At 35.3% G+C, this 12,349-nt stretch overlaps 1 protein-coding gene across 4 annotated transcripts in view; it reads right to left on the bottom strand.

Moving 5' to 3' along the window:
• Positions 1-12,349, bottom strand: part of NF1 (neurofibromin 1) — a 354,325-nt gene that overhangs the window by 179,133 nt on the left and 162,843 nt on the right. For 3 of the 4 annotated variants that reach the window (XM_077165250.1, XM_077165252.1, XM_077165253.1), the window contains exons 17-29: positions 11,945-12,106; positions 10,558-10,807; positions 9,853-9,926; positions 9,539-9,622; positions 7,558-7,998; positions 7,039-7,178; positions 6,624-6,746; positions 6,084-6,167; positions 5,221-5,337; positions 4,439-4,620; positions 4,107-4,318; positions 2,098-2,259; positions 1,846-1,949 (exon numbers count right to left, since the gene is read on the bottom strand). In XM_077165250.1, coding sequence (XP_077021365.1) covers positions 1,846-1,949; positions 2,098-2,259; positions 4,107-4,318; positions 4,439-4,620; positions 5,221-5,337; positions 6,084-6,167; positions 6,624-6,746; positions 7,039-7,178; positions 7,558-7,998; positions 9,539-9,622; positions 9,853-9,926; positions 10,558-10,807; positions 11,945-12,106 — 2,135 coding nt within the window. The remainder of the gene's footprint in view (positions 1-1,845; positions 1,950-2,097; positions 2,260-4,106; positions 4,319-4,438; positions 4,621-5,220; positions 5,338-6,083; positions 6,168-6,623; positions 6,747-7,038; positions 7,179-7,557; positions 7,999-9,538; positions 9,623-9,852; positions 9,927-10,557; positions 10,808-11,944; positions 12,107-12,349) is intronic. The other variant, XM_077165251.1, reaches the window with a different exon arrangement.

Genomic DNA, 12,349 nt, shown 5'->3' with positions numbered 1-12,349 from the left:
AAGACATATGGTTAAAAGAAAATCAAGTCGTGAAACTACGTATATAATATACCACTTATATTAAGCTTACAAACACTGTAATATGTATATCCTACAACTACACACACATACATATGTAAATGAATGGAAAAAGGGCAGAAGAGCAACTAAACCATCAACAGTGTTGGTTCTCAGAAGGGACTGATGGTGGTAGTCAGAAAGCATTAATGTTAAATGTAATGTTTTAATTTTTTTCAAGAAAACTACATGTGCATAATTTTTATAATTAAAAACTAATGTGGAAAATGTTGGGAGATATCTTATGAAACTTACAATTGAAGGCGGTTTTATGGACCTTAAACCTAAAGCAAGAGCACTGAAGAAGGAAATAAATAAATGGGAGCTCCTCAAAATTAAACACTTTTGTGCATCAAAGAATTTTATCAAGAAAGTAGAAAGACAGCCTACACAATGGGAGACAATATTTGGAAATGACATATCAGATAAAGGTCTAGTATTCAGAATTTATAAAGAGATTGTTCAACTCAACAACAACAAAAAGACAGCCAACCCAATTACAAAATGGGAAAAAGACTTGAACAGACACCTCTCAGAAGAGGAAATACAAATGGCCAAAAGGCACATGAAGAGATGCTCAATGTCCCTGGCCATTAGAGAAATGCAAATCAAAACCACAATGAGATATCATCTCACACCCACCAGAATGGCCATTATCAACAAAACAGAAAATGACAAGTGCTGGAGAGGATGTGGAGAAAGAGGCACACTTATCCACTGTTGGTGGGAATGTCAAATGGTGCAACCACTGTGGAAGGCAGTTTGGCGGTTCCTCAAAAAGCTGACTATAGAATTGCCATACGACCCAGCAATACCATTGCTGGGTATCTACTCAAAGGACTTAAGGGCAAAGACACAAACGGACATTTGCACACCATGTTTATAGCAGCGTTATTTACAATTGCAAAGAGATGGAAACAGCCAAAATGTCCATCAACAGACGAGTGGCTAAACAAACTGTGGTATATATATACGATGGCATATTATGCAGCTTTAAGACAGGATAAACTTATGAAGCATGTAATAACATGGATGGACCTAGAGAACATTATGCTGAGTGAGTCTAGCCAAAAACTAAAGGACAAATACTGTATGGTCCCACTGATGTGAATGGACATTCAAAAATAAACTTGAAATATGTCATTGGTAACAGAGTCCAGCAGGAGTTAGAAACAGGGTAAGATAATGGGTAATTGGAGCTGAAGGGATACAGACTGTGCAACAGGACTAGATACAAAAACTCAAAAATGGACAGCACAATAATACCTAATTGTAAAGTAATCATGTTAAAACACTGAATGAAGCTGCATCTGAGCTATAGGTTTTTTTTTTTACTATTATTATTACTTTTATTTTTTTCTCTATATTAACATTCTATATCTTTTTCTGTTGTGTTGCTAGTTCTTCTAAACCGATGCAAATGTACTAAGAAACGATGATCATGCATCTATGTGATGATGTTAAGAATTACTGATTGCATATGTAGAATGGTATGATTTCTAAATGTTGGGTTAATTTCTTTTTTTCCGTTAATTAATAATAATAATAAAAAACCCACAGGGTAGAGTCCATTAAAAAAAAAACTAATGTGAAGAGGGCGGGCCACGGTGGCTCAGCAGGCAAGAATGCTCACCTGCCATGCCAGAGGACCTGGGTTCGATTCCCGGTGCCTGCCCATGCAAAAAAAAAAAGCTAATGTGAAGAAACAAGGGAGGAATTACGAGGGTCTTGCCTCAAGCAGTGGTAGTGAAAAAACATAAAGTAGTTATATATGACAGGAAGACAAACCTGGTAGGATCCACTTCAAAGCTAACATGTTGCCAATCAGAGGATGTGATCACAATTCGTAATAAAGGATCCAGGAGTTTTTGTAGGTAGGTAGCACCATAAACCTAAAGAAAGGCACAAACAGAAATTTATCATGTCTGCTCCAAATACCGTACGTAAAGAAGGCACTCTGTTCTATACATGCTGCACATGATCATTGCTTGGCATATCTCTATTAAAAAAAAAGACAAACAGAAATGGGCAGACACAAACCTTGAAACAGAATGTCATTATTTTACTGGCCAAGCTGTTGCCTCGGAAAAGAGTCTGCATAGAGTCTGCCAACTCTACTTCCTTAGAAAACATGTTCCAGAGCAGTTGGTAGAGTAAATGCCGAGAATCAAACAGAGTGACCAGAACTCGAGCAAGTTCATCCTGAGAACAAGACAAAAATGGGGTAATGTGCCCAATTCCACTTATTTTTAAAGCAGGAAGTTGAATATTAGCAGAAAAGTAAATCCAAAGTTGAGTGATTAACTTTCCCTCCTGAGACGTATCTGTGCACATCTGTCTATGATAAATGACTATTTATATAAAATGCCTATAATAGCTGTTAAGTTTAAAGATGGACTGTTAAAGGTAAGTTAGGGAGGTCTGGGCTTTATCGGGAGACAGGAAAACTCTAGGACTCAGCTCAAATTAAATGACAAAATGGAAGAGAATAGAAATAGAGGATGATTAAGAGTTCAGTTCAGATCATACTCTTCAAAAATCAGTGAGCAGGAATAAGACTTGTGTCACCAGAAGACCTCTACTTCTTTCTTATATAGTCAAGGGAACTCAGCGAACACTTAGCATGAACTACGCAGAGAAACAACAAAAAACAGAAAGACTGCTGCAGGATTTTGCTACAGCAAAAGATCACCAAGATTTATGTGGAAAAGTGGAGAAAAAAGGTTGAAATTTCCATTTATTGCCTAAATGAAACCATTTAAATTTTCTATAGTAACAATTTTGGATACACACAAGAGAAATGATCTGACAGTAAATCACTGTTTAGCCACATCCTGAGTGGAGAGCTACAGAAAGAGATGCTCCAATATTTAAGCAGTGACAATGAAGGCCAAGATCTGGCCCCTAACCCCTAACTCCTCCAGCTCTTGCTTGGTCTCAGGACTATAATAATCTCCTATTTGTATAAAGTGAACATCAAACAAAGTAATGTGATAGAATGACTGAGGGACTTATTTTATTGGATGGCCAGAAAAAGCCTCACTAGAGAGGTAACATCTGAACAGAAATGTGAATAACAAGAGGTTGGCCATTTAAAAGATCAGAGGCGAAACATTCCAGGTGGCAGTAAGAATGCTCTAAGGAGGAAACAGACTAATATATTTGAGGATTAGAAGATGGTTAGTGTGGCTTAAATTCAGTCAACAAGAAGGAAAATAGCACAAGATAATGTCAGAGGTGACATGGGGCCCAGATCAGGTAGAGCCTGCTAAGCAGGGCAAGGAGTTTGAATTTTACTGAGGAACCTTTTGGAAGATGTAATCTGAGGATTTTATTTATAAAGTCTACAGGGAATAAGATCCTACAGCTTTTAAGCAGAAACAAATCTACAGATAATGACAGATTTCCTTATTAGTTATAATTTACTACATTGAAATAATTTTTGGTACAGTATTTACAAAATGGCTTTTTAATACGGAAAGGGACAACTTGTAAAGTTTTAGCATTTATTATTTAAGATTGGTATGGTTTTAGGAAAAAGTTTTCATTAAACTAAAAGAGATCAACTAGCCATATGATGTCTACTGTGTTTGAAATAAGCAGCATCATAATTTCAAATGTAAACATTTGAGCTGAAATAAATATTTGTACAAGGCATTATAGAAAAAATAGTGAACTGGAGGTGGTAAACAGGCACAATTCCTGGATCCCAGTTCCAGCGTTAAAAAGAACCAATTATAAGATTTAACCCTAATATATTAAGGTAACCAGACAAGATCAGTGGTTTTAAATTTTCTTTTCGATCAGTGTGTTAATGGAATTTTTCAGTGGGGTAGAATGAGGCAGAATACTAGAATAAGAGCTAAGAGCTCCAACCACTTCCCTAACCTTTTCTTAATCAAGATACTGAAAAACAGAGCTGAAAACCACTTAATATCTGAAGTTTCTTCCAGCTCTAAAATTTCATAAATTCAGTCAGTAAACGTTTATCTTCAAAGTGTTTGTTACATGCCTTGTATTCTTCTTTCCCACTTACCCAATGAACTTACCCACTGCGAACAAGGGACCACATTGGCCAGAGCCATAGCTATAGGAAGCTCTCCCTGATCACCCATCATGGTGACCAACTCCACCAGTCTTTCAAACCGATCTGCCAAAACCGTTTCAGCAAGTGTGTCAAATTCTGTACCTTGCTGGAGGATTTTTGTCAGAACTTCCATAAATGTAGCTCTTGTCTGGAGATCTTTGTGGTAACCTAAGCCTGATATGGACATAGATAGATGCAAATTTACTAACAAAGTCTTGTCAAAATAATTTTTATTTCTTATATGCCAATTCTCCAGGTTTAATATTTATATATGAAGCTTTCAATTTATCTCACCTATAGAGTGCATGAGGCCACTGTCCACATTAGCATTGAGTAAGTTGGACATTGCAAGTACTGTACAGTGCCTCAGTGATGCCAGCCTCCGAGACATGCCACGTTTCCTTCCACCTGTTTGTGCGTTCTCATCTTCAACTTCACTACAGTCATTCAAAAGGTTCATAAATAATGTGAAATACCTGAGAAATAAAATAACTGACCCTTATAAAGTGAAGGTCACATCAACCAGAAACCTAAACAGACATTTTGAAAAAAATCACGTGACTCACATGAGTGGCCCTGAGTATCTCCTTCTCTACAGTCCTGAGGTAATCACTCAGGGTGGCTCATTAGGAAGTAAATATGATGAATATGATGTTATTCTGACAAAGCCCAGTACATGTTACATAACATGAGCACTAAATAGATGCGCTGTTTTCTAGTAAATGTGTCACTTTTCACACTCAGCATATAAAATAAGTGGTCTAAACCTTTTAGACAATATCATTTTAAATTACTTAATAAGGCAATATGTTGGGTTTTACTGCTGGTAAAAATTCACTGATCAGATTATTTTATTTAAAAGCTACAAAACATGACTATTTTTCTATCCCAGCCCTGTCATGAGGAATATTTCTTCACACGTGGTATATTTTAGGAGATAGCCAATAACAGTAATCCCAAAGCAAGTAGGTTCTTATCAAATACAACAATTTGCCCTTTGGTTACACTTGCTTTGTTTTGCTGAGTGTGGGGCTTAATTTGCTTTTTGCTTTGTGCTTTTGGTGACTGAAATTTACTTAAGAAATAACTGTGATTTGGCTTCCATGAGTTCCACACCATCTCCTTCCTCCGGCTGCAGCGGAAGACCAGCTAGGAGTGAAACTACTGCTTCCATGCTCGCCTGGTCCAAATCCCTGAAGAATAAAAAATTTAGAGACCCTAAGTCTTTCATGTTCTTGCACTCCATCTTTCCCTTAAATAAACCTCTTACAAGACACACAAAATTTAGGAACAATCGATTTCATTAAACAAATTATTAGTATAACCTATATAATTCGAATTAATATGTAAACCTCAGAATGCAAAAAATTTTCAAATAGGAAAAAGGGCAGTGATAGCTTTCTACAAACTAATCTTAGCAAATGACTATCTTAAATCAGAAGTATATATTATACAACCAGGCTTAATTGAAGAAATATTTGTGAATGTTTATGTAGTCACAATATTTGATCTTTTTTTCATATTTTGTAATAAGTACTTATCATTACAACAAACTTAAGCATTTATTTTTAAAGAAAACTGAACACAATTAAGTCCCTCAAATAATATCTTTATCCATCTAATTATAAAATAAATACAACTAAGGCTTTATATTTCTTCCTTTCCAATAACTGTCAACTATCATTCCAAAATAGACATCCATTAACTTTTAAAGTATACACTTTCCCAATTGTTTTTACTCACTCTTTCAGTTTTTTTTAAAAAACTAAAGATTAATATCTTTCTATAATTCAAATACAAAAGTTTGATAGCTAAAAAAAACTTATATAAAAATAAAATTAATGTACAATTTGAAATGTACAAATACATATAATGAAATGATAGTAATGTCTATGCTAAACTTGCTAATACTAAATAAATGGTTATTCTCTATCTTTACCTTGTAAGACATTTTACATCATCATCTGCTGCTTGGTTTGATGTTCCCATCACCCAATCTGTCAAGTATTCTACCATCTTATTCCTATGAAATGGTAAAGAAAATGAAAGCAGCAATTTTTTTTAAAGACACATTCACAGACCTTTAGTCTTTCAAGAGCTTTAATTGTGCAAATAATTTGCCAAGTAACCCAGGTAACACGATAATTTATAAAGAAATATTGCTATCATAAATCTAACAATCTGAAGGGCACAACAGGGAGCAACTTGAATAATGATCCTCAACAATGACCTTTAGCTACACAGTTATCAGTTTGGAATGAGAATCAAATTCTTAACTCACAACAATACAATTTTTGTAAAACGGAGTACTGTCATGGATACAAAGCCTTGGGAAATTTGAAAAGACATGGAGAATTTTTCTCTTAAAATGCAACTTTTCTACTCCCCCCCAACACACAGTGGATAACCAAGTGCCTACAATTTTTCTGTACTTTAAGGTAAGATTTATAAGACCTTGCTTTGCCCTTTGAGAACTCACCTAAATTTCATCTCTTGACAAAATGAGAGGTCATCTCTCCTTGCCATCATTACTTCAACCAACTGACATAGTTTCGTTTTTATTTGAATTGCATGAACCATGTTCCCAAGCACACGGACATATCTATTTAGACATAGAAAAAGAAAAAAAAAGATCATATACAGACAAATGACAAGATATTTTAAATGCTTTAATCTCTAAGTAAAATGACTAAATGCAACTATAAAGACCACAAGTTCTTATCTTTGTTCATGAGAATATACTCAATTTCTGGTTACCTTACGATATACTCTACCTTGGATACAATGAAGAAAAGGATGGTAAATTATTCCATCAATAACCACTATTATCAAAGCATAGACATTTATCTTACCTCTTAAAATATGTTTCTGCTACATTTCAGTAGAATGCTTACCTGACCAAATTTAACATCATTGTTTCAATGCTGGCTTGTCCCAGGTGTTCAGAGCTGCCTTCAGTATGATTATCTAGTAAATTCTTCATTATAGCTATGGTTTGCTCTACAAATTGAGTATTGGTGTCAGTCAATAAAACCTATAAAAAGAACGAAATACTGTACCATCAATGCACAGAAGACAGACCATAAAGAAACCAAGCTGCCTAACCTAAGTATTAAACAAAAAAATGCCTCACAGGCATATACCCAAGCAGGTACACAGACAGACTCAGACACTCATACCTACATTCACTCCCCCTGGCATATCTACACAGTATAGTTCTTAAGAAGCAAATATTAGATGACTCGTTCTTTCTACATTCCCTCTCTATAAGTTTTTGCCTGTATTTTAAAAAATTGTGACTTAATGCTCATGCCAGAGCCTAATTTAAATAATCTCAAAGATAAAGGTCTAATTATTTCAACTGAGTCAATGTATTCATAGGAAAGGTGAAAATAAAGAAGAGAACACATTACCTGTCCTTGGGAGTCAAAAAACTTGCTGATGGTGTTCTTCAATTTGTTAAATAGCATTGGATAAAGAGCAGGACTCAATTCTAGACCCACCAGATCCTTAACATTGGTCCGTATTTGAAGTCCCACTTTCTCATGATTACACACCATTAAGGACAGCAGCCGATCCATAAATTTGCTGACAGGGGTGTCTGCGTTTCCCTCAGAGGACATCACTGAAATCATGGAACCCTTACGTTCACTGACTGGGCCCATGGGTGGGCTATAGGTTGCCAGGCCAGAACTGCTTCTCTGCTGCAGGCACACTCCCCCAAGGGCACAAAGGAAGCCAGTCATGTTGATCCATTCCTGTAGGGAGTCTGTGTCAGACAAATCTATGGATCCTCCTCCACTTACATGAGACATTCGCCTTTTAACAATAGTCTTGTGAAGGCTTTCAGCAGCCTAAATACAAAATTTTGTAGAAAGCATGAATCCAACCTAAATTGGTTAAGAGACTTGACAAAGTACTCTTGACTCAATGTTTCTTCCATGACAGAAGTATACACTTTAAATTTTAAATATTAAAACTTGATATTACTATATATATTTTTAAAAAGAGACACTATTAATCTTGTCATAGCTAGACACATATAATCAACCCAGAATATCAAACTTCTTTTAAAAAGCTTTGATTCACATGGATGAACCTTGAAAACATTATGCTAAATGAAAGAAGCCAGACACAAAGCATTATGTATTCTATAATGCCATTTATATGAAATGCCCAGAAAAGGTAAATACGTATATAGAAAAAACAGATTCAAAGGTATTTAGGGCTGGGGAAGGGGGGGCAATTATGGGTGGCCAGTGATAGCTAAAAAGTGTAGGTTTCTTTTTGAGGTGATAAAAATGTTCAAAAATAAATTATGATGATGGTTTTACAATACTATGAATATATTAAAAGCCAATGAATTGTACACCTTAGATGGAACAACTGTATGGTATATGAATATGTCAAAAAAGCTGCTATTAAAAAAAAGCTTTGATTCTAAAATCACGTGTCCTCTCCAAATAACAAAAGCAAGTACACATTTTTGCTACATGAAAACATAACTTTTCTTTCTTGATGTAATTAAGCATGATGAGGAAAAAAGCAAAAGGAAAATAACTAGTTTTTCTAAAATGCCCCATAATGAGAGCAGTATGAGCATTACAAATCAAATACACACAAATAGCAATTAATTGCTGATTTCTGGGGTAACAGTGCATGTTGAATAAAATGTCCAAATTTTAAAATTTTATTCAACATTTAACTTCAATCTTCTGCCCACCAGATCTCTTAATTAGAATACCCTCATACAATAGCAAGATGAATTGTTTGAATTTTATTTTATTTTTTACCTCTGTCACCCTTTCCCTGAAAATGCTGTGAGGGAGAAAGAGGGTTAAGGAATGTTCTCTAGCTCAGTGCTTTCCAATACTTCTGGGATGATGAGAATGTCTTATATCTATGCTGTCCAATATTGTTGCCACTAGCCATATGTGGCTAGAGTACTTGGAATATGGTTACTGTGAGAATCAGGAACTGAATTTTAATTATATATAATTTAAATTTAAATAGCCTCAAGTGCTTCATGGGTACCATATTAGCACAGGTCTAAGTGAATAAAAACGCAATATAAGTTTTATTAATTTTTTTCCTGTTGTTTTTTTTTATTTTCTTAGGTTTTCTTTATCTTTTTCATTTTCTTAGTTTTTTTTTTATTCAATATGAATTTTAATACCACATTTTTATTATACTAAAAGTGAATCAGGGTGAATGGGTAGTTCAGTGGTAGAATTCTCTCCTGCCATGTAGAACACCTGGGTTCGATTCCCAAACAACCCATACACACACAAAAAAAAAGAAAGAAAAGAAAAATGAATCATAAAAGATTGCTGGAGTGAAGAAGATACATTTAGCGTATCAATTACTAGATAAAAATCAACTTTATAAACTCACCTGGCCATCTTCCATTTTGGTTTTTGGATAGTTGAGGATTAGTTTTGTAGCTTGCTCCCATTTTGCATGTGTATCTTCCCAAGCCTAAAATGAAGGCAATTACCACTTGAAAGCAACTTTAAGCCTAGAACCAAAAATCAACCTAACACCAAAGTTTCAAAACTTGATGAACAGTACAAGTAGAATATCTTACTTGTATATGCACATGTCTTAGATTTCTTTCAAAAGCTCTTCCTGGTCACATACACATAAAATAAAGCTTCCAAAATTGAGGGTGGGGGCTAGGAGGGGTGTTTCTGTCACTAAGGGCATACCTCAGTGTTTCCTGCAGTGGGATGTTCAATGCGCCTCAGCAGTGCCATCACTCTTTTCTGAAGTGCTGCTCTTCCTAAGCAAAGACAACAGCAAATCATGACACTGTACTTACAGCCCTGGCTTGTCAATGAAGAACTTGACAAGACCAATCCAAAAGCAGCACAGGAGGAATGGAACAAATGCTTCAAATGATACAGCTGAAAACTTCCTTTCACCAGCACCACGGAAAAGGCATTTAACTGGTACTTCACAATGCCCATAGTGTAAAAGAGCTATACCCAGTCATACTCACTCAAAATCATATGAGAATGTGTTTAAAATTTCACTGCATACATACAGTTCAAGCAGAGTAAATTATATAATCTATAACTGGCAGTACAGATTACTGTATAGATAATTAACAAATGTATGGCATATTTAAAATTTAGTGAGGAGTGCACGGTTCAGTGGTAGAATGCTTGCCTTCCATGTGGGAGATGCAGGTTCAAGTTTCAGACAATGTACCCTCCCCCCTCCCCCCCAAAAAAAACAGGGAGGAGCTAACAACTTATTTCAAATGCTATTTATTTTTTTACCCTACCTTATTCAGGAAAGGATTTCAGGTAAGCAAATACAAGTAGTAACTTGAAACACATGCCTACATTCCTAGCACAATCAATACGTGATTCAAAGCAGACCGAATGAAAAACCATTTCCAGATTTACCTGTTGACATCATATTGCTAACAGAGGCAAACTCCATGAATGTGTTATAGTTGGGCAAAAAGTTGTGCACCGAGACTTCATCCACTCCACATCGGATATCTGCTTCCTCACAGAGATGGCGGAAACAGGACATGGCAACCAGAACAGCTTCAGTGTCAGGGTTCCAAAGAAACATATACAGGGCCACTTCTAGCTTGGTCTGGGCTTGTCGGCATATCGATGGGGTTCCACTGTACCCTGCTGCACTATCCTAGGAATCAGTAGGTGGGGGGATATGTTTGCGACTTTTGGGTATTTACAAAATCCAACAATCCAATAAACTGTGGACCATATATATCTGCACACAATAACCCATAAAGCTTTCTCTTTTAATTATGATAGGAATTTTCAGTCCCCCAAAATATCTTGTTTGAAAAAGGAATGAGATTATATGACCGATTTAAAATCAATTATGTATTATCCTACCCCAGATTTCAGTAAATTAGGTCTAAAATGGATACAAGTAAAATATCATCAACATAAATCTACCACATGAAAAATATAATGAACTTCGCAGTCTATTAGCAATGACAAAGGAAAAGGAAATTTTATCTACCTACTGGAGGGAAGAAATAAAATAAGTACAATGGAGCACGGATGAAATGAGGACACAAATAGGAACTAAAATTTTCTGTAGAAGGTGTATTCAATTCTGGATTACATATCCCCAACACACGAAATGAAAAAAACTCACTTGTAAAATAAATGCAAATTCTGGAGGCAAAGTAGACAATAGTAAATACCATGCTATTGTTAATTTTTTCTTCCTCAACAGAAGGAATTAAACAGAAGGATATTAAAAATAAAGGATAGTTAAAAAAAAAGCTTTGGCTTTGAAAAGAAACTCTTTTGTAATGATTTTCAATTTTCATTTTGCTGCGGTTTACTTTTAAAAGGAATTATTAATCAAAAATCACAGAAACATTTATCTATAACATCAGGCAAAATGATCTGATTTGTCCCAGTAAAAATTTACTATTGTTAATCGGTACAATTTAGTAAAATTCTGGGGGATAAACAGTCTTTCTTATAGGGCAGAGGTTTATAATAATTATACTCAGCAGTCATCACTTACATCAAATACTCAGTCAAGAGCTATTTATATTTCTCATTTATTCTTCACAACTCTGAGGAGGGATTATTAACTTATTTTAAAGTTGAGGAAGGTGAGACACAGAGATGTTAAAAGACTTGTGCAAGGTTCCAGAAAGAGCTGTGATAAAATTAGAATCTAAACTGTTCTTAACTACTATACTAAATTATCTAGCTGCAATTTGTCAAATATTATTTAAAAAAAAATACAGAGCACAAATAATGATTCAGGAAAAGTACAAAAGAAGTTGTTTACCATGGATGAGTTTCCTTTTCCCTTCCTGAGAGAGGCTCCAGGAGTCCAGGTACGCAGTAATTCTTCATGATCCATGGACATGTGACTGGGATTTCCACTAGAAGGAATATCACATCCTACCCCATAAAGAAAGAGGAAGTGACAGGAACTTCTGTCCGCCTGCTAGAAAGAAAAAATAAACTATACTGAAACGACAACCAAGAGAAATAAATACTAAATATGAGTTGTCTTACTATTTAACATTATCCTGAAAACCTCTCCTCCCATCCCCTACCTTGAGGAACATTCATTAAAAACCTATTGGAACAAATAGCATTTGCTCAAGGTCCTGAAATTCCTCTCATGTTTCCACCCTCCAAATCATCAAAAACAGCAGATTCCAGAAATGTAAATTAAATATAACAT

This window comes from Tamandua tetradactyla, chromosome 6, assembly GCF_023851605.1.
Source record: "Tamandua tetradactyla isolate mTamTet1 chromosome 6, mTamTet1.pri, whole genome shotgun sequence".
Classification (NCBI taxonomy): domain Eukaryota; kingdom Metazoa; phylum Chordata; class Mammalia; order Pilosa; family Myrmecophagidae; genus Tamandua; species Tamandua tetradactyla.
This window is presented reverse-complemented; position numbering and strand designations above follow the sequence as displayed.